Here is a 21,728-nt window from a genome sequence, read left to right on the forward strand (position 1 = left end):
AGAGGGTCAGAGAGTAATTACTGTTTACGGATGAAGAGTAATAAAACCAGATGAAACAAGTACAAGATTCAAGTTGTTTACTGAATAAACTCGGTTATTGGCACATCTAATCTGGGATAAATTTGACACACCAGACCTAGACAGCTTCTAGTATTTTAGGGTAATCTTCATTTATCTGTAAACAAAAGATCTGTCATCTAAGAAACTGCAATTCTGTTTAAGACTTTAATAATAAACTATGAAAGGCATGAATTGTTTATGTGTTACATGAGATCACGGTTTATATTGTTGGTTATGAACGTGCAGGTATAGCTGAAAACTTAGACATTTTGTGAAATTAAAAATGCTGCTCTTTTGTAATTTTATCGTTGCTTCATGCAGTATCAGTTTAGTGATGCTGATTCAGATTGCTTTATTATGGGAAGATCTCTCTGCCAGTGTCTTTATGAATGGTCAAGGTCAATTCTTCTGGATTGAAATTTTCCACAGACAGATACAAGTCAGTTGGGTTAGAAGAGGGAACTCCATATAGGCTCTGGTTTTCCTAATGGTTTGCATGACCGGATTCGTGTGCAAACTAAATTATTCCTGTAGAAAAGAGATTTGATTCATTACCCATTGGAAAACATCTGAAAATTTTTCCCAGATCAAAGTCACAAAAAAAGTATCTTGGAGGTTTAGAATGCTCTTTTTGACAAGATACCATGCTTAAGTAATTTACAATATCACTCAAGTGACTGAAGTTCACTGAAGAGAATCTTTTTGCTATCTTCTAAAACACATTAATTTGAATATAATGAGTGACTTATATATTTCTTTTTAAAGATATGCCACTCATCAATCTATGTTTCTTAAACTAGTGTTAGAGAACTTACTTATTAAGTCTCTTTAACGTTTTATCACACCACCAAGTGTGCAAGAGGCAACTGTTGCATTCAGCATTCAAAGCCCTCTCAGAAATGCTCACAGTCCCATGAGTTCTTGCATGGCAGGTTAGTATGCATGACAAGTCTGTGCACACATAGACAATACAGTCTGCTCATGACACTGGCCAAACAGCTGCTGGAAAGGCAGGCACGTCCTGCAGGACCACAAGACTGCATATTTGCATCCTCATGAGATGCAATGCTACATTAGGGAGAAAAATCATCCCAAAGAATGCAGGAAACACAAGACATCCAAAAAGCAAGTGCGTGCTCATGTTTCAAATTAAAAAACAAAACACCAAAGTATAAACCAGCTATAACCAAACATAGCTGAAAAGAAAGGTTACGGTGAAATAGCGTTGCCATCAAAATGAGAAAGGGGTGTATGTTACTTCCCTAGTATTTGAAACACACAAATTGAACCTCTCAGAACAAAGTTGCCTCAGTTCTGATTTGGCCACATGGCAAGTGAAATCAAATTTGACATTTCAAATTTGGATAAAGAGTGCAGGGCATGGATTAAGAAGGAACACCGTGAGACCACTGGAGCAAAGACTGCTTTTCCTTAGTCCTCTAACTGGCAGTACATGCACACACCCACAAGTATGGAACCTCCAAATGTGACACAAGTGGCACCTGCAAACCAATTCTCCATCCTCTTGGTAACCAGCCCTGTAAACGCCAGTGAGAGCAAAAAGGAGAGGAGGGGTCAGGTGAAGGGTGAGAGGGAAGAAAGAGCCCATGCCACATGCCAGCCTAGGCAAGCCTGGAGAATCGGTGCCCCTCTTACCTCTGGTCAATCCTCTCCGTCCTCTGGTGTGATCTCTGTCTCTTTATGGACCACTACTTTGGTCACTGACATGTCAGGGTGCTGCTCTTTGGCCTCTTTAATTGCCTGAGCCAGCGCCTATCCCCAGGAAATCACGGAAAGGCGAAAACAAAAAGGAGGTGGAACATGCATGATCAGTAGCAAGGTGGAGACTTACAAGCTAGATCTATATTCACAATTTACAAATGAGGAACGATGATTACAAAAGGGATTGTAAATCATATATTGAAAAGTTAATTCAGAACATTTTCTAGAACACATGCTGGACTAGAAGAACTGCACTGGGAATCAGAGGGCCCATAGGTTTTTCTTTGTTTTTCTGCCCGGGTATTTATTGTCTCACACATACTACCTGGTCATGGTCAATGTCTGCATCTCCTGTGATGACTATTCGCTTTTCAATTCTTGTCTCCGAAATGCCGCCTTTCACGGTCTGAAAGCAACAAAGAAAAGCTTTACGAACTTATGCAACAGGAGAAACAAGAAAATGGTGACAGATCGTTAAGTAACATCACTCATTCTTTAAGAACTGAAGTAGAATTCTGCAGCAGTTATTTAACATTTTTAATTTCAGAAGTGACAACAGAGTGGAGTCTTTTGGGATTAGATGGCCAGTGCTTCTGCAACACCTACCACATGCCAAGTGCTAGAGAAGGTGTTTGTTAAGCACTGGAGCTCAGAATGGACATTCCTAAACAGAGACTCGCATGTAAGAACAAGAGCATCATAAACACAGAAGTTGTAACAGCTTTTCTTGTAGCTTTGCTGGCATCCTGATGGTCGAGCCACTATGGGCTTGTGCAGCCCGCCCTGTAACAAGTCCTGAACGAGCGCCTTTCGCCAGCTCTCAGGGAACCCCCTCTGGCTCCCGGCCCACTTACTTTGGTGATGTGCGTGGTGGTGGTGGTGCTGGTGGTTTCGGACGTGATCGTCTGTGCGCTCATCAGCACACCCGGCTCCAGATCCGTCCCAGGATCCACCTAAGCAAGCACAGGGACAGACACCTCACCCAGGTGCTTACCTTTCCTACGTTACTTAAGGCATTACGGTGATTTCATTATCTCCAACACACTGCGCTGTTCAATCAGCGTCTGGAGCTGCCGCCAAGGGTGACAGCTAAGCATAACCAGAGTTAACTGTCATTTGAAAATCCAGGATTTTAGAAATGTGAGCAGTGGATGGTTCAGTGAATATTTTCCTTCCTCTATGGCTAGGGAAATAGATTTCTGCACCTTTTTCTATATTTTGAGATACATGAACACTTGGTGAAGTCACCTGCTGCTCCACAACCAGTAAAAAATTACAATTCTTGCATCACTTTTGACAAAGCCAATCTGGCTGCCGATCGGATCCTCTAAGTCTGGTGAATTAAGTTCTGTGTAGTTATATTAATATGTAATTGCCTTAGGCTGTAAAAAGTGGTAAAACAAAATGCCAGGGCTCTGGTCTTCATAGATTGTCTTACCTGTGATGATTCATACGTGATAGTTTTTGTTTCAGTGTGCACGACTGGCACCTCCTTGGTAGAAATTTCTAGCTTTGCTCCTGGCGAAACACTACCAAAACTTATGGTTTCTGTCTTCACAGTTGATGACTGTGCCAATGGGAAGAAAGTAGAGTGGCTATTATAGTTTGCACAAACACATAGTTTTGTTTCCCCCCATTTCATCTTTGGTGGTTTAAGCACAGATCAGTATGGAACAAATGTTTCAGGAAGTAAGTTGGAGAATGAGGGGCATATATGTCAGTCTCCCAGAATTCCGCAACATTTTTTATATGGACTGTTTCAGGTAAAGGAAAACATTCTGAGGAAAATAATAATAATAAAAAATTATAAATAAGCCTTCTATTTAATAAATTCTTAGAAGAAACAATAAGACATGAACCCCCCAAATATTTTAGGGATCTCAACAGAAGAGAATAATGACTAAAGTTCTGGCATCTGGTACTTGGGCAAAGGATGGTTTTTGGTCTTTCTGGATAAGCACGTTGATCAGAAATAAATGTATCAACTTTTCTAATATCTCAGCCAACCATGCATTCCCCGGGGATACTGTCAATTACAATAATTTCAGTGGGAGCAGATGCCATTTTCTGGAGCTATATATTACAAATCATCAGGAGATGTGTTTGCATGTGACCCAAAACTGGGAAACCAGCACTGAGACCCCTAACTGCTGTGCAAGAAGGAAATAAGAGAGACAAACCACACAAGGAAAAGGTAAAGCATTAACTTTAGCTTCACCTTTAGTGCCAAGACTAACAGTAACGACTGGTTACCTCAAAATGAGGTTTATGTTCCAAAGTCTCAGCAACGTGGACGGCTGTACTCAGCTCCTCTTGCCGCTCACGGGAGGCCGCGGCCGCCTCCTCCTGCTCTAGGGCGGCTTTCCCAGCCTCCTCCCCGCTCTCCTCCTTCGCCCCCTCGGCCAGAGCGGAGCCCTCCTTCCCTCTGGCACCGGAAGCGTCCGCGGGGGGCTGCGCGGCCTCCACGTCGTCCCCGGCCACGCAGGACGCGTCGCCGCTGGCGTGCGCCTTCATCACGCGCCGCTCCTCCACCAGCGCGGTCTCCGGCGCCGCCTTCTCGGCGCGCGGCGGCGGGGCGTGCGGGGCCGGCGGCGCCTCCGTGCCGCCCGACTCCGTCTTGCTTTCCATTTTCTGCGTGGGAGAAGATTGCGGCGTCAGTGAGACTCTCCATAAACCAAAGGGCACAACATAACGAAAGCCGCCACTCGACGGGACGCCCAAAGCCAGCATCAACCAGAAGCGCCGATGGAAAATATAAACTAGCTTTCGTCCCTCCTGCCCTCGAGGATCTTTGATGCCCGCCCTGTACGCATGCTTGAACCTACGCTGCCACTGCAGGACAGCGGCCAAACAGAACGCCGTATCAAATGCAATTTTTTTTTTTAAGGGAAGCACTGTAGCACATTCACATTGGTTTTGGTTGCTTTCTTAGACCCAACTGGTGAGATAAAATGCTTTTATAATAAAAATTAAATGCTTTGAAAATTTCTCGACATGCTTGCCTTTGCAATATCTGAAGTACATTCTTGAGATGGAGCTAAAGGCACGTGACAGACACACCAAACAGGCACAAAAGACAACTGAAGACATCCAAAGCCACTTGGATGTAACACACACACCCCCCAAAAAAGTTAGAAGGAAATGCAAATTAGCGCATTCAGAAACATCAAGGACAGAAGCGAATGACCACCTGAACCCAGCTTTGAGAAGTAGAAGCAACCCCTCCTATGAATTCTGTTGGTTTTCGCGCTGACTCTAATAAACTGAAGATTTCAGAGCCGTCCATGAGTTTTTCGCCAGAAATCTGCTTAGTCTGAGTGAACAGAGAAAGGCAGAGTCAAGCACGAGAGAGACGAACTCAGGCACGCACACATTCGCAGCAGGTTAGACAACCGTAGGCAGAGGAAGAAGGGAGGAGGAATGAAGGAACCTCACATACAGAGTTTGGAAACAGAAAAGAATGGGAAATAAAATAGCAAACTGGGGTGACCAGGCGCTCTTGTTTGGTAAAGCGGAGTTATTGGGGTCAGGGTGGCGCCGACTCAAGCAGATCATGTTTTCCTTCATTGCAAGCCACAGCAGCACTACCACACCTTGGGGAAGGGGAGCTGGAAATAAAATGGAGAGTGTCTGAATGCCCACTGTGCGCTGCAGTACTGATTTAACCATGAAAAAAATCAAAAAGCTGGGTTGGCTGGCTCTGAACATAAAGCCAAGCAGCAAGAGAAACGGAAGGGTCTGGGGTGGAAGGGCACTGCCTCAAGGACCGTCATGCTGCATCGGAAACTGTGGCCTGAACGAGCGCCATGGTTACCGCCACTCGGGACGCCGACGACTCGGTAACGTAATGTGCAGTGGCCACGGTAAAGGCCGGTTCCTGGGAGTATCTCCATTCCGATAGGCTCTTCCTTCGGGGCCCAAAGAGCCCCACTTTTAAGACCTCACTCTCCAGCACTTGCTCCTTTTTACCAAACCGTCCACTTTCTGGGCCAGGGTGGACAGCCGCATCCTTCCCCGGCGCGGGGACCTTCCTGAGGTCGTCCTCCTCAGGACTCTGCCGCCGAGACTCGGCTTCCTTGATGGGCGCCAGGGATTCCGACAACTTCCGCTTCGGTGTGTGGGCCTCAGGGCCTCTCTTGGATTTCTCATCTGCAAGGGCCTCCAGGACCTCGTATTCTGCCAGAACAGGAGCGATCTTCTCGGACTCCGGTATCCCCCTCTCCATTTTCTTTAGAGCTTCCAGAGTGGAGGGTGACACCACTCTCTCCCCCTCTTTAGCTCTGCCGGTCATGGTGACAATTCTTCCGGAGACAGTGTCGTAGGATTTTCCCAGAGTGTATATTTTCTCTTTGCCGTCTTCTTTCAGTTGCATGTCTCGAGCCAAGTCATCGAAGCTCTCCATGGTAATAGCACCAGATTTTAACAGGTCAGCCGGGAGGTCACCAGTTCTACTGCTCACTGTCACCACCTTGTAAGTCACAATCTTTCTCGAATCACCATCAACTACCTCAGCGGGTATTTTGTCTACAATAACCCAATCCTCTGTGCCCTATATTTGAAATATAAAAGCTAAATTAGAAATTCTGATGGTATCTCATTTCTGAAATAAGAATCCTTTAAGAAAGTCAGGGCAAGAGCTACACACAGGTTTGTGATGGGCCTGCAAAGGGCTAGTGTTATTATCTAATAATTATGACTGCAATCTCCTCTCTGACACTTATAAACTATAACCTTCAACTGGGAATACCTCCTGCAGGTACAGCCATAATTTCAGATTTCTTTAAATAGGAACATACTTTCGTGGTAAATTTTGCAAGAAATATATTTGATCTTATGATAAAGTTCTAATCATTTTATACTTGAAGTTCAAATGACGTTATTGAAGTTGTACAAGTTACTTGGCTTCATGTGTGAGGACACAAAAGGACGGTTTTCTACATTAAATACACTACTTTTTTTTTTTTTTATGCACAGTGGTAGCTTTGAAAAAATACACTACTTTTTATACTGCTGTTCTCACAAAGAACTTGCCAACATTCTACAAATTTCTGTAAATACCATTTTCCAAATTTATAAACTGTCCTTCCCTATACAGGGAAATGAATCCGCTCTAGCACTGACTATCCAATACATACTGAGTGAGCCCGTGTCCAAGCTGTCGTGAAGAGGCATTTCCCACTGACAGGACATGGTGGGAGCCTCTCACGCACAGGCCATGTGAGCCGTACAGAGTTCCAACCATATTTACAACTAAAGTTCACTGTCGTGGTCACTTTCTTGCCCGCCTTGCTTGGTGTTAGTTCCAACGAGGCAGAGAAACATGAAAGTTAAGAAATCTCTGTATTTGGAGAGGCCCAACAGGATGTGACCAGGTGGGTGACTAGCCTGACAGGTTACAGAGGGATTACAGAGAGAACAAAGCAGGAGCAGTGAGCCTTGCTTTTACATTTAAACTAGGATACTTTATACTTTTGTATTTATCATAGCCTGAAAACTTGAATCTAGGAAAATGTGTGCCTGAAGGAAAATGGTTTCAGCTTATCTACAAGCTGGTGTTGGATTAAATGAAATAAATTGAAAATTAACCTCTAGGGCCGATGGGACAGTTTTCTGGAAAATTATTTGACGAGAAGTAACCATAGCGTCAGCAGAGTCGCCTTCCTGAATTTTCTTTATCACACTGGGCTAGTGGGAAAACCAATAAAAGTTCAGAACTTTCAAAATCAATCAATGTCATCTAAATCAGCACCACTCCATGAGTAAAAAAGGCAGTAGAAAGTTTCAGTAAGATTACTGTGAGAAAGTACAATCATAAAGCTTCAATGACAGCAAACAGATAAAATCACCTCCGAGTAGAAGACACAGAGAAATGACGCATAACTGATTAATGAAATATTAAGAACATTCCATCTTCCCTTCCCCAGAATCTAAGTCAAAATTATATACCCACCTCAGTATCAAACTAGATACATTTTAAAAGGAAAATAAAAACTAAGGACATTTCAATGACACTGAATTCTGAAGAGCAATTGCTTTTGGAAGATCCTTTATGTGTGTTTTTTACCTGAGACTCAAGGAATGGAGAGCTTCCTTGCTGCAAAAATATAACTTTTTCAGAAATTTCTCTTTCTTCTTTGGTCTGTTTAAATAAAGGGGGTTGGGTTGGAGAAGAGGAAGCAGACAGTTTCCAAAAAGGCAAGTTAGGAAGAGAGTTCTTTTATTGTAATATATATATATATTAATATTATATAATATATTATATATTAAAAAGTGAGTATTAAAAGAAAATGTTAAGAAATTTTTAAAAATTTAAGTTAGGTTTAAATCCTGATTTCTATTTCTGACAAGTATTTGATTATATTCACCATTCATGTGCTGCCTGTTACAGAGTAATGAAATAAAACAAGGTTACTGCATTAGCCACTCATTTGAATAAACCCAGTTACACTTAGATTGATTTCTTTACTGTCCCACAAATAAATAAAAAATACTCAAGGTTACAGTCAATTTCAAAATATCTTAGTGAAAAATTAAGTATATCAATTCATATTGTTCTTTAACATATATAATACAAAGAAATATTAAAGTATATATTTCATGTTAGGAACTAGTTTTTTTACTTTTTAATTACTTTTTATTCCTTTCTTTGGTATTAAATAGGCATAATTCTGGTGGCAATACCTTAGCTACCAAGCCTAGCTCTGCACAGTGTATAGCTCCACACAAGGGCACAAAGGATATTGTGGAAGATTGAATAATGTAAAAAATAATCATGGAAACTTCAAAGTTTCTAGAAGAATATAATTCTTTAAATAAATCTTATCATTGTGAACAATATAATTTTATGAGAACTACTTAAAATTCCCATTTATCTACAAATCTATCAGTACTATATTTAATCATTTGCTTGTAAGAGGTTGTAGGGGAACACCTAGAACATTCTCCTGCAGGACCTACTCACAGATTTTGATAATATCATTCTCATATGACCCTGTCTAATAAGACACAAATAAGCCATTTTCAAAGGAGGAAAAAAAAATCCCTGTCTGCTGCATTTTGGAGGATGGTATTAGAAATGATAAAATGTACCATGTGGAATCACTAAATGTGGATTTTTGTTTCACTTTTCAATCATAGCCTCTTTTTTCTAAACATAAATGAGAAGAGGAAGGAAAGGTCAAAATTATAGGTGCTTTTCAAAATAAATACTGCTAGGTCTCTAATTATAATCACTGAACTAAATATTATTCCTTAGATAAAAAGCTTAACAAAAGTCCCAGAAGAACAGTGGTTTCAGTGTATTCTGTGGTTTGAAACCAACTAAATTAAAAGACGTCTATGTCTTATAATTGAAAATATCAACTCTGTCTACATTTGGCATTGCATTTGTCCAATAACAGACATAGACAGGTAGCATAAGGGGATAGATTTTAGAATTAAATTCTATATATGGTTAACCTCCCAACCCAGTTAGTTCAGCTAGAAGAAAAGTGAACCGGTATTGACAAAGAAAAAGTGATAACCTAAAAAATACTTTCATTAGGTTTTAGAATATAGTTGGATATATATCCCAACCATTTCATTTAGTTTCATCTCTATACCATATTTAGGAAACCCTATGAACTGGCATGCAAAATTCACAACAGTGTCAATCACTCTTGAGTGATTAAGGGTTTCCACAAATACATTTTAGGAAATAGGCAAATTTGTAAATGATGGGAATTGACTGTACTGATTGTCTAGCTCAATGAATACGACTGTAAAACTACCGCTCAGGTAAAAGAGAGGACAATATTGGCACAGAATAAGCACCAGAAGGTATTGCTTTTTGACTGAGATTTGGAAACGTTTGGCATTCAAATAACCCATTAAGGAAAATACTCCTAACATGGACAGGCTTAGGATCATCATAAAAGGCTGTCATGGGAAATGTTTGCGGACAGAGGATGTGCCTACCTTTTTCTCTATTTGGTGGGCTCTGTATGCGGGTTTGTCTATTTTCTAAAGTCAATGAGTACTGGATATTATCTGCTGCTTTGGGGCATCCTTGCTACTTGTCTCCTATTAACTCAAATATCTGAAACTTGAAATCACTGGCAATCATATTTCCATTTTGTACAGAAAACACACATAAAAATCTCAGAATATAATCATCATTATTAGCTCATTATATATAATTTTAACTCTAATTTTCTTCTAATTATTCATAAATTGTTAGCATTTTATGTAAATAACAATTACTATTATAATAACAATTCAAATACTATAGAAAAAACAAAATAAAGAAAAAAGATAGTCACATTAAAAATCAGAGATTACTAGATTTGTTTTCTTTATCACTGAGACTTAAAAAAAACCCCACAAAATAAAAAGCAACTAAGTTTGGGGTCATAAATTTGGTGTCACTGAATCTAAGTTTTTACTGTTTCTGACACAAATATTACTTCATTTGTGATGTCAATTACAAAAGTTAAATTAAATATTTACATTTAAAAATACCTGAACTTCTTTCTAAACTGGTTGATTACTGTTTAATTTAAAGTGGGCTGTATTAAAAATAGGGTAATATCAAATTAGCAATTTACTTTTAAAAAATATAAATCTTTTGGTTATTTGTTTGTAAACCCATAATGCTTTGTATGTAGCTAGCTGGGTGGATCAAATTATCTTTTGTGCGTTTCACATAATAATACATGCCGTAACTTTAATATAGAAATTGCCAATACAGAGCACAAGAACCTTCTTGTTTTTCTTCTTAATCGTTAAGACTGTCTAGAGGGCCCTCGACTGGAGTAGAAGCTTGGAGGTCATCGATGACCATGAGTCTTGGAGCGGAGCAGAAGAGAGTGGAGAAGCCACTCTGCCTGGCCCTGCTGGGGGAAGCCTGGCACCCTAACTCCCTAAAGAGATCTCTCTCCTCTGGGATTTGAAGCTCCTTAGAGCTGCTTTCCAGAGCTCCTCTGATAACCAACCAGGGCTAATCTGCCTGTTTCTAAGAAGTTTTTCTTTATATCTAGTCCAGCTCCATCTGCAATGTCTCCTGTTCATGGCAGCAATGGAGCTCTGCAGGACTACACGATTCTGCAGATGATGGGCAGCAGACACTAAGCAGCCTTTAGTCTCCTGCACTCTAAATAACCAAACTGCTTTGCTCTTCTGCAAGAGGATATGTTTCTATCCATTAATCATGCTAAAAAAATATCCTTTCTTGGTCTTTTCCAGTGTTTCTGTACTAACACAGAAAAGGCATTAACATCCAAGGAAAGTTCAGTATATTCAATATATCATCTCCTTAAATTATTAATGTCCTTGGGCTTCATCAAATGTCATTCTCTAAGATTCAGGATTTAATAGAAGTAAACAGAGTTATTTTACTAGTCTAAAGCCTAGACTTACAATGTCCCCTTGTTTATCAGCACACCTTTAACTTCTCTAAGCTACTATCAAGCCTTTCATTCAAAGTGGCTGCCACCTACCATTTTCTTAAGTAACAGCATGGGAAGAGAGGCTTGCCTTTGTTTTGTTTTGTTTTTGGTGGCTGTTCATTTTGAGTTTTTATGACTTAGTCCAATATCTGACATCTTTAAAGCCAGCACATTATTTCCAAAAGAGATGGTAGAAACAGGGTAAGCCAAACTTGACCAAATACAATAAAATTTATGACAGCATAACTGATAAGTAGTATTCTTAATAAAGCAAAGATTATTATATTTAAATCAATCTGAATGTGAAATTTGTCTCTTGAAACTCAGTAATTTGGATGGAACTAGCATTTAATGGTATAGGAATACTTCGGTATTTGTACTTTTCATTTATTCTGCATAAAAGGCCCTTTCAAAGTAAACTGAAATGGATATATATAGGTATACACCTCTTCTCTTTTCAGCTGGGATTGGAACTGTCATAAACATGGTGATGGTGAGATCTTGGTCACTTTTCATAAACAGCTTTCAAAGGAGGTTTAGAAAATTATCAATAATGAGTGCAATTCGATTCGTATTTTTAATGCAAGGACTTAAGCACTGCATACAGAACACCGTTTAAAGGATTTTTCTCCCACAAAAGCCTATGTTTTAATTTTCTATTCTGTCTCAGCTTCTCGGACAAATATCTTACAACAAAGCGGTCTTCATAAGAAAGGAAATTAATCAATACAATGCTAAAAAGATGCAGTTTTCAAAAACTACCTCTTTTTAAAGAGAGATTAAGCAACATGATGTCTAATAGTAGACAGTCCAGTTAGCACTATAGCAATCTGTGGGTCCCACACAGTGGGAGCCCTGCAGTAACACCAGCTGAATACTCATGTTCTCTGGCTGCACATTTAAAGAGAGTTTTACCATATAAAAGACTCATACTTAAAAAGAAATTTTTGGTCACTACTTTCCCCATAAAAAATCAGTTAAACTGATTATAAATCAGTTAAAATAATGTCATAAACAAAAATATAAATCACTCATTATACCAATAAAAGCCTGATATAGTATTTCAGAGTAAAACTTTCCTGAAATACTATCAACTTCAGATCTCCATTTAGTCAAACATCAGATAATCACAAGAGGGCCTCGTCTTGCAATTGATAAATATAGATGAGTTTTCAAGGCATTTCTCAATGGAGAAGGAGAAAGTATATTCAGAAAAAGTGTCCTTTCGTGAAGATAGTACCTCAATTTCTCCTGGCTATAAAATCTAGGTTGATGGTCAGAATTAGCTGATTTGCACTGTTGTGACTGTGGCTTCCTGGTCACTCTAAGGTCTATCTGATGCCATTACTCACTCTTTGGCCACTCATTTTACTGTGCAGCTTTCCTGTGGAGTACTGAGCATCTCAGTTCAGGTTATACATAAACAAGAGGAGATATGTGCTACTCAGAAGCATGCCAAATCCTTGTCCCAGTTCTACACCCTGTGGAGAAGTGAAGCTCGTGAACAGAACGCATGTCCAGCTAAAAGCCTGTCTACTGACCTCTTCAGGGACTAGTGGTTCGATCATGGGTGCCTCCTCCTGCCTGGCAGCCAGCCGCACTGGGGAGGTGGAAAGCCTCTTTTCCCATTCATTCGTGATGGCGGTGTCTGTTGAAGTTTCTAAGAAGGTTCTCTTCAGCTCACTAATGTTGGTTTGATGTTTCATGAGGTCATCTTGAGTTTTTTCTAGCTCCTATATCCAGAACATAGAAAATCCAACAGTCAATGTTTTTACATTTGTATTCCTTTCAGCTCACTTTTTTTTTTTTTTAACATAATGTCAATCTTATTAGTAGTCAAAATAAAACAGAATTTTGATCAGGGCTGATAGCATTACCACAAACACTCCGGTGAAAATGTGATTTTCCATGGAAAAGGAAGGGTGAAAAAAATCTAGTTCACACAAGCATAAATACCAAAAGAATTTTAGAAAGTAAACTGTAAAGAGTGTAATTCACATGTAACCAGAGAGAATTAAAATAAATACACACACAGGAAAAGGGATCTATATCTAAGAAAGAATAAAAAATCAGAATAAGCTGAGAAGCCATCCCAGTTATTGACAGGTGAGCACACACTGCATGCATCATGGTATGAGCCCACACGGATTCCACTAAAAGAAAACAACACACACAAACATGCACTGGTATGTACCAATACCAACCTCTAACATAAGATTACTATGTTTGACATATACATTTTCACCCTTTATTCGCTTAATCAGACTATTCTGAAAAAAGTGGAGAAGAAAGGGAAAAGTAAGGGACATAGTAGTCAAGGGAACAAATGCCAACCTAAACACTGCACCAGTAACACAGTAACCAGCTACGGAGCATGCTGAAAGACTGAACACTGTAGACAAACAATGACTTATCACACGCTGGTTTTGCTTTTGTTTTGTTTTTTGATTTTCTACCTGTGCCTTGAGCTCTGCATCTTCCTCCTGGTCCGACTGTCAGCATCAAGAGAGAGTGGGAAATAAAGTCTTACCATGCAATTTACTCTGAGATTGAAGAACTAAGGTCTATGTAAACGTGCTACATGTGGGCACCAGTGTGCTGCTGTATATGGATGCCATCTCCTTCTTGTACACAAACCACAACATTCTCACACACAAATTATAAAGCTTAACAAGAAACAGGAACACAGGAGGGAAAGAATCCTTGCCCAGTGGGTCTTTGGCATTTTGATGAGCAGTTCCATAAGGGCTTGGAAGGCTGTCCATAACGAACATTAGCTATGGCTCAGGAAGTGTGAGGAGCCAGATTAAAATTAAAATCCATAAAAATGGCTCTGATGATGACAGCTCCCTTGCAGCGTATGAATCGTAACCTGTAGGTTAGCTATTATGATCCTAGTTTCTAGAAGAGAGAAGCTAGGCTCAAAGAATTTAACACGGAGGTTCCCGCATTTTAAAGTTTCTTGGAACCTTGATTTTCTTGAACGTATATACTTAGAAATTTGGGAAGGGAGAAGATTGATATGGGGTAATTAAGGATGTTCAAAAAAAAAAAAGAAGAAAAAAGAAATTAACTACTATCAACACCATTGTCATTTCTTTAAAATGTAGATGGAGCTGTCTAACCCTTGGGACTGGGATCTGAGTAACTAGTAGGTAGGTCAATGCACATGCGCACGCTGTGGCTCTTGGACTCGGGCCTGGGATTTAAGCGCCTGTGCTACAAGAGGAGACCCAGAGCGAAACTGTAGGTGAGAAAAGGGTCACCTCAGGCAAATGGCCTTAAGCGATTCATTTAGTCTACTTGCTGGTGCCTCGCTTTTCTTATCTGCCAGCCGGGACAAGGCTGTCTGCTGTGCACGCCCTGCACTGTGCCACTGCTGTGCTGCTGCCTGACGAGAAGGAGAGTGTTTAAAGAGGGTCACAGGGCACACAGGGCACAGTAACACAGTGCTGGTGACACGCTAATTCTTCAGTGCACGGTAGGGTCACGGCTCTCCCATTTATTTTTAAGCTTCACCATCTACCCGTGGTACATGGATTCCCTTACATGCTTAAATGGTTATGTAACACATTTTACGACTACTATAGAAATTTAAAGTATTATTATTAAATTTTTTTCATTTATAGCAAATATTGGGATTCCAATGAAATTTATCGAATGCATTACCCTGTGGCTCCATGTAACTTACAAAATATCAAGGTGTCGTTTTGTTATATTTGGCATCGAAAATTATTTTATGATACATTTATATATGACTGCTTTAAAGAATCTGGACAATTGTTTTGCAATATTATCTTAAAAGAGTTATGATTTTCAAGCTTTAAATTGAACTCTAGCATTTGTAAAGAAAGAAACTTAATAAAATGCCATCACGAAACCTTTTCTTCTTAAGATATTTTCAATTAAGTGATGTACAGATACCATTTACGACATTTTTTGTTCTAAATAGCCAACTAGAAAGTATTATGATTGGAAAATGTAGAAAAGAATATATAACCTAAAGGAAATGTTATTACATAGTAAAAACTAAATTCTGCTAGTACTTCAGGATATACACATCTTGATATTCATGATATAGGTAAATATTGTTTTTATAGAAATTTTAATTAGTTACCGATAGAGCAGATTTGAAAAACTACACAAGACTCACACACACACACACACACACACACACACACACACACACACACACACGCATATTCACAGAGACATACGCATGTTTAATGTACCCTAAAGAATTAATAAAGGAGAAATAATAGTATCCCTCCTATTACTGTTCAATGTGTTACATATTTTTAAATCAGTGCTAATTTTCTTTTCCTTAGAGAATTCATTTCTTATGAGTGACCCAGGCTACTATAGCCAAAGGATACAAAAATGAGTTAAGAGAAGTATTATTTTAATAACAATTATTTCACCCTTTGGGATTTAAAAATATATCCAACTGATAAGCTAATTAAATTAACTGTGACCCTTCTTCCCCTTCAACATGGCTATCATTCATACATAGCTTCTCACTTGGGATAGGAGAACTTATTTTAATAAACATGTTATCAGTTTAGGCAAGTGCTTCTCAAAATGTGATCCTAAGATTAACGGAGTTATCATCTGGAAGCTTGTTGGAAATATAAATACTCAAGTTCCACTTGGGCCCTTCTAAATGAGAAACACGAGGCTGGGCCCCTCCAGGCGGTGCTGATGCAGGCCAGAGTTTGAGAACCACTTATCCACAGGCAGCGAAATACACTTGTTTAGGCAGCAAAATATACACTTCACTCCTACTATCACAGTCAGAACCGATCTCCTCTCCAAAAGCTGGTGGGCAGAGTTCTTGAATGCCGAGCCCCGCCCCCCCCGAAGGCATTTTGGTTAGGCAGCCACCAGCCACCCTCAGTCGTGACACCCACCTCGGTGGCAGTGGTCTCCCCATCGGCCGCGGTGTCTGTGCGCTCACTGTCGGTCTGTGGACCACAGAAGTGATCGGGTTCCAAGAGCAAGGCAGGGATAGAAAATAAACCATCTGGTCAAACAGGGTCCAGCACAGGTCAGACAGTTCATTTTCCTCCTCTGAGATCTGTATCATGCTACCATCCCACGAGAATGCGGGTTCAAGCAAAAGCAAAAAGAAGGGCCAGAGCTGGGTGTCGTCAGCAGAGCCCGCTCAGAGGAAGACCCGAGCGCCCAGCCTGCAGGAGCTGCAGGAGCCGCACTGCCCTGCCTGGTTCTATGGCTCCAGAAAACCAATTTGCCAGCCCCACCCGTCACCTTTTAACCAAAACCCTGAACAAGATCTCCTAAAAATGTTTAGTGCAAATAAAATTAATGTTTATATATTTTATTCCAGTAATAGGGCACATTAGAAAGGTAAACGAAAATGTAAATTTATATTAAAAGCTACTGTAACAGTCACTGGACTTTCAGCCCCTCATTTATACCATTTTGATAATGTATATCCATTTATGGCCATCAGGCTGTCTGCATTACCTATTAATTACAAAAGGCACATGCCAGTGACTCATGGACATATATTTTATATAAGAAAAATGTCACTCAATTTTCAAGTAGCATTGCTAACTAGGTATTTTTTAAGACTGTATGTTGTGTTTATTTTGCCCCATGCTCCAATATAAAGAGGTATATAAAAGTATGTATTTAAATATCTTTTTCCAAAATACCATTCAAATGAAGCAAATAATAATTTTAAAAAATAGAGAGAGACATCTACTTGTAAACAAATAAAACAAAGCACAGCATTTGACAGAGCCTACAGGTTTTTAAGGGAGAATGAGAATAATCATTTCAGGACTGGTTTTTAATCTGTTTCATAGGGGTTTATGATTTAAAACAAAAACTATTTTTTTCTTGAGTAAAAAAAATAGATGCCACGGGCATCTAGATGCTCTGATATAATAATATTAACTGACTTCCCCTCCACAAATACCAACTAATTATTAATAAAATTACCTTGATCAAAGATTTGTGATTAATATTTTGGAAACAAAAATCAAAACTGGTGGTCTAAGATTATGAACCTGCTTCTTAAAATAATCTCTTACTCTAAAGAATAAGAAACGTCAAGAAGGGACAACTGGGACAGTGTGTTTCTACTGACATAACTGTGGCCATGCTGATTTCTTGGCCCTCATATATTCCCGCAAGAAAAGGAATCGCGATGCACACTCGGCACCTGTTCCCAAGGACACCATTCTGGCAACCTTGCTACCAAGTCTAACACAATTTTCAGTAGGTTGGTAAAGAGAGCATGCTGACGCATTTTCATGACCTGACCAGTTCAGTTACCAACTGGGAGCGGAGTGGTTATTAGTTTTCCTGTAAGAGTGATCGTTGCTATGGTATTAGCATGGCTTCACCAACTGACAGCTAGGAAAGGCCAGTTTGAATTAGTAAGAGAGACTGGCTCTTTGTTCAAATGTATAGAATAACTCCAAGATTTTAGGCTTCCATGAATAAACAAGAATGACCTGTGCTTAGTGTCCTAATTAGTTACGTCAAACACTTCTAAAATTCTTGAAAATACTTCTCCTCCCTTATAATTTCTCTTATAGTTTTAAAATTTACTTAATGAACTTTCAAGCATCACACTATAGAAAACAGCCATAGTTAAGAGTGAGAGGGTTTTGATGTCAGACTGACATGAGCTCAAATCATTGCTGTTCAAACCTGTGACAACATCGAGTGCTTTTCCTATTTTAATCCCAGCTTTCTTCCTGTAAAATGGGGAAAATAACAGCCCTAACTGTATTGGGTAGTGGATGCTATAATGCCTGAGACACACAGAGCTAAAAATGCCTATGATCATTGTAACTTATTAATATTAATGATATAATTAGGACTATTATTTTTTCCTAGCCATACACAAATAGCTTAGTCCATTTCTAAACTCTCTCAAATTTCTACTTAGCATTTAGTCAGTCAACAGCATAGTGTCTGATCAATAGCCAATAGATGAAATAATAAAGGCTGAATAAAGCAGCTTCATAGCAACTGCTATTTATACAATGTACTGTGACTACATAAACTGCAAATGTACAGCACATGATAAACTATCATATAATACTATGTTTACATAATTTTAAATGTTGTAAATCAGTGGACCAATTAGTTTTTCTTCCATATTTAAATCCATCTCCCCTTCTCTTTGTGTCATTAAAAAATTACTCAGAAGTTCACACATAATCACGTGTTATGGTATGGGGAGCTACATTCGTCTTATGTTTCTTGATAGATGATTTGATATTCTGCCCCTTCTTATCTGACCATTCTGAAAGTACAAAAGGGAAAAAACAACTGGCCAACAGCTTTATCATTTTGAAATGACTAAGCCTTTTTATATTGGGTTTCACTCTTGAGAAAGGCTAGAATTAATTAAGACCCACTATAATATGTAAACGGTGATGATACAATGTTTAAAAAGAATTACAGTCATTTGTGATTTTGCAAAATCAAAGTGACAGAGCTGAATTGTATACTAAGAAGTCACCCAATACAGCTGCCAATGCGCTTGAGGCCTAAAGAATTAAACAGGCCATGTAAGTAAATGGCATTTTTGTTTTTTTTTAAATGAATGACCTAAATATGAGTTCTCTAGCTCAGCCTGAATTGGAACGCACAGCTCTTAACACTTAGGGTTAAGAGGCAACATTGCACAGATGGCCAGACACAAAGTCTAGTGACAGGAGAGCAGTAATAGGCTAACTAAGGCTGCAGAGGAGGGTGAAGAAGACTGCAGTGGTGACAGCTAACTCATGGATTCAGAGGTCTGCAGTAACGAGGACAGTCATGACTGGGAAGCTCTGATCACATGTTCACTAGCTTGTAACAGTTATCTGCTGTGATTTGTTTTGCCGATGTAATGCAGACATGCCCGTTTAACATTAATTCTCATGCACTGATTACAACAAAATGTATACCCTGGATTAGGCACAAGATCTGTGTGGTTTGCTATATAAAAGTTCAAACAGTTATTGAGAATTTAGGAAAGCATAAAACAGCAATCTTTTTTGCTTTATGTTAGCTTGATGACTAACGCTACTGCTAAAGGGAAAATACATCTCCATGTTAGAAATCAGCTAATATAATAAACAGTCATTGCACATAATAATGTGTTCTTAACTGTAGTATGTTCTAGCCCTACACTGTTTGATAATATTGGCACTGTGAGAAATACAGATTTAAAAACTCAGGATTTATAGTTCTTAAAATATTTTCCATGTATAAAAATAGTTATTTACAGATATCTCTCTATAATATATATGTATACTGGCTGGAGCTAATCATCATATCTGAGAACCTGGAAAAGAACTCTTAGGCAGTATCAATTGAAAAGCCTAGACTTTTAAAACACCTGTGAGATCATATTTTTCCTTCTGCTGCAAAGAAATGGTCATAATACCACTAAATACAGGTACTTACACTCTTGCAATTCTATACACTCACAGGTGCAGCTCAAATTATGACTTTCTAGCTGAGCACAAAACTGAATAGACTTTCTTTCCCTTTTTAGCGTTGCCTTGACTCTGAATTTTTTTTTTTAAATGCTAGGAGTATCTGGCTTGTCTCCTGTGACAACAGCCCGAGTTCCGAGTTCCGTGGGCACAGGAGAGCGGGAGGGAGCCTGGGAGAGCTGTGTGCAGGAGTGTGCATGACAGCGGTGCCTCTGTCGGCGGCTTCCTTTCTTTCTCCCTGTGCTCTACTTGAGGCCCGGAGAAAGGGAAACTGCTGGGCTGTCCACAGGGCTGTGGGGTGGTGGGGAAGGAGAGCAACTGAGAGGAAAAACTACCACTCCCATGTCAGCTCACACAATTGCTCAGGAGAGAGACAGGGGCCCTACCGGAGGCAGCGGGCCTTCAAGGACAGAGGCTGATGGCCTGGGATCTTTCTGCTACTATATCATGCCTGGCTGACAGCCACGGAGGCCTAGCCAACTTTCCCGACCTTCCCCACACTGTGAAAACAGGGAGATTTTTTCTCCTGCCAGCACTGGAGTAATCACTGCATGTGATGTCTGCACTGGCGTTGCTAGCACTGATGAGACTGCAGCCCATTTCTGTGACGTGGAGAAAGCTCAACTGAGTCTTTTCCTGATGGTTTTGAACACTGCTGCACGGTGTGCAGCTCCTTTTGGCCCTACTGGTGACGATGCCATGTGGGTGTTTTAAACTGCTCTGCAAGTTCTTCCTGTCCCAGCATATCGTGGGATCTGATCGATCGACCTCTGCAAGGAACAATGACCGTCTGGCAACATCAGGCAGAGGGTGGTGGGGGCGTCTCAGAACCTCCAGCGGGGAGATGCATTTGCAATTTTGGAAAGCTACTGAGATGACGAGGATGCTTCACCTGTGCTGGGGCTCTCTCCCCCTCGGCCCCTTCAATGTCATTTAAGCTGAAAAACTACTGATCTGCCTTACGTGTGACTGACTTTATTAAATGACAACCGATCAGAACCTTTAACTTAGCACTGATCTTTTGCATAGCTAATGGGTTTTTAAAAATTGACTCTGGCTGAGTCCTCTACCCCACATAGAACTCAGTGGGTAGCAGAACGATTCCAGATTGGGCTCAGACTGCTACGTCCACATGGTGTTGTGCCTAACCCTGGGGCCCGGGTTGGACTCCCCAACACACAAAAACCTCAACATATTGGCACAGACAATAAATGAGGCTCTGAAAGTAGGACCACTCTTGCAGCAGCCGGCTAACACTGTTTCGGACTGAAGCACGGAACACGAAGGGGAAGCGTGTTCTATGCCGAGGTACACACCTCTTCCTCTGAACTGTCACTCGGGTCATTGTCTAGGGAGGCGCTCAAGGAGGCTGCCTTGGGCTCCAGGTAGCAGAGGCACAGAGCCAGAGGGAAGGAGAGAGTGAGAGCGTATGGCACTGAGAAGGAGGCAGACAGCAGAAAGAAAAAGATGAAGAGGAAACAGGGCACGAGCGAGGGTGAGCGGATTGGGAGGTAATGCTGCAAGCTCTGGGGCAGGAGGTTGGTTTCGGAAAGGTTGGGGAAAGAGAGGTACCCGTCATCATCTAGGAGGGAGGGGAAGGACTCAGGGAGCTGCAAGGAGAAGGAGAACAGGGTGGTCCCTTTGCCAGTTTGCTGTCTGTAGCTAAAAGCCACATCTTGCTCCCCTAGGTAAGGCTTCCCTTGGCCGTCAGAGTCCAGGGAGGGCTCTCCGTGCACGTGCTCAGCCTTGGATGGCTCACAACCGGCCGCTTTGCACTCATTCTCCTTGCACCTCCTACGCAGCTCTGTGGGAGAGGCAGGGGCACAATGGGCTGATGGGGGTGACAAGGGACATGAGTCAGTGCCAAGCCCAGGTGACTAATGTGAAAGAGACAGAAAGAAACAGAGAGCAGCAACAGAGGTGCAAAAGGACAAAAAGAAAACTGCAATTAGTTAATTTTCTTATGGGTATCAATATAAAATTGTAAAACAAGAATTTTAGCACTAGGGTTGCTCATGAATTTTAAAGTATCCAAGCTGCATGCCAATGTTGC

The 21,728-nt window shown here is 40.4% G+C and overlaps 1 protein-coding gene across 33 annotated transcripts in view; it reads right to left on the reverse strand.

Moving 5' to 3' along the window:
- Positions 1-433: 433 nt before the first annotated feature.
- EPB41L3 (erythrocyte membrane protein band 4.1 like 3) overlaps positions 434-21,728 on the reverse strand; it is a 217,618-nt gene continuing 196,323 nt past the window's right edge. For 7 of the 33 annotated variants that reach the window (XM_075993645.1, XM_075993637.1, XM_075993638.1 and 4 more), the window contains exons 13-26: positions 20,992-21,552; positions 16,118-16,171; positions 13,412-13,477; positions 12,749-12,940; positions 7,847-7,921; positions 7,369-7,467; positions 5,597-6,331; positions 4,973-5,095; positions 4,036-4,413; positions 3,221-3,349; positions 2,637-2,735; positions 2,108-2,188; positions 1,717-1,833; positions 434-588 (exon numbers count right to left, since the gene is read on the reverse strand). In XM_075993645.1, coding sequence (XP_075849760.1) covers positions 1,723-1,833; positions 2,108-2,188; positions 2,637-2,735; positions 3,221-3,349; positions 4,036-4,413; positions 4,973-5,095; positions 5,597-6,331; positions 7,369-7,467; positions 7,847-7,921; positions 12,749-12,940; positions 13,412-13,477; positions 16,118-16,171; positions 20,992-21,552 — 2,703 coding nt within the window. In that variant the 3' untranslated portion in view covers positions 434-588; positions 1,717-1,722. Of the gene's footprint in view, positions 589-1,716; positions 1,834-2,107; positions 2,189-2,636; positions 2,736-3,220; positions 3,350-4,035; positions 4,414-4,972; positions 5,096-5,596; positions 6,332-7,368; positions 7,468-7,846; positions 7,922-12,748; positions 12,941-13,411; positions 13,478-13,663; positions 13,700-16,117; positions 16,172-20,991; positions 21,553-21,728 lie in introns of all 33 variants that reach the window. The other 26 variants (XM_075993656.1, XM_075993654.1, XM_075993661.1 and 23 more) reach the window with 21 other exon arrangements.

Source organism: Microcebus murinus, chromosome 17, assembly GCF_040939455.1.
Source record: "Microcebus murinus isolate Inina chromosome 17, M.murinus_Inina_mat1.0, whole genome shotgun sequence".
Lineage (NCBI taxonomy): Eukaryota > Metazoa > Chordata > Mammalia > Primates > Cheirogaleidae > Microcebus > Microcebus murinus.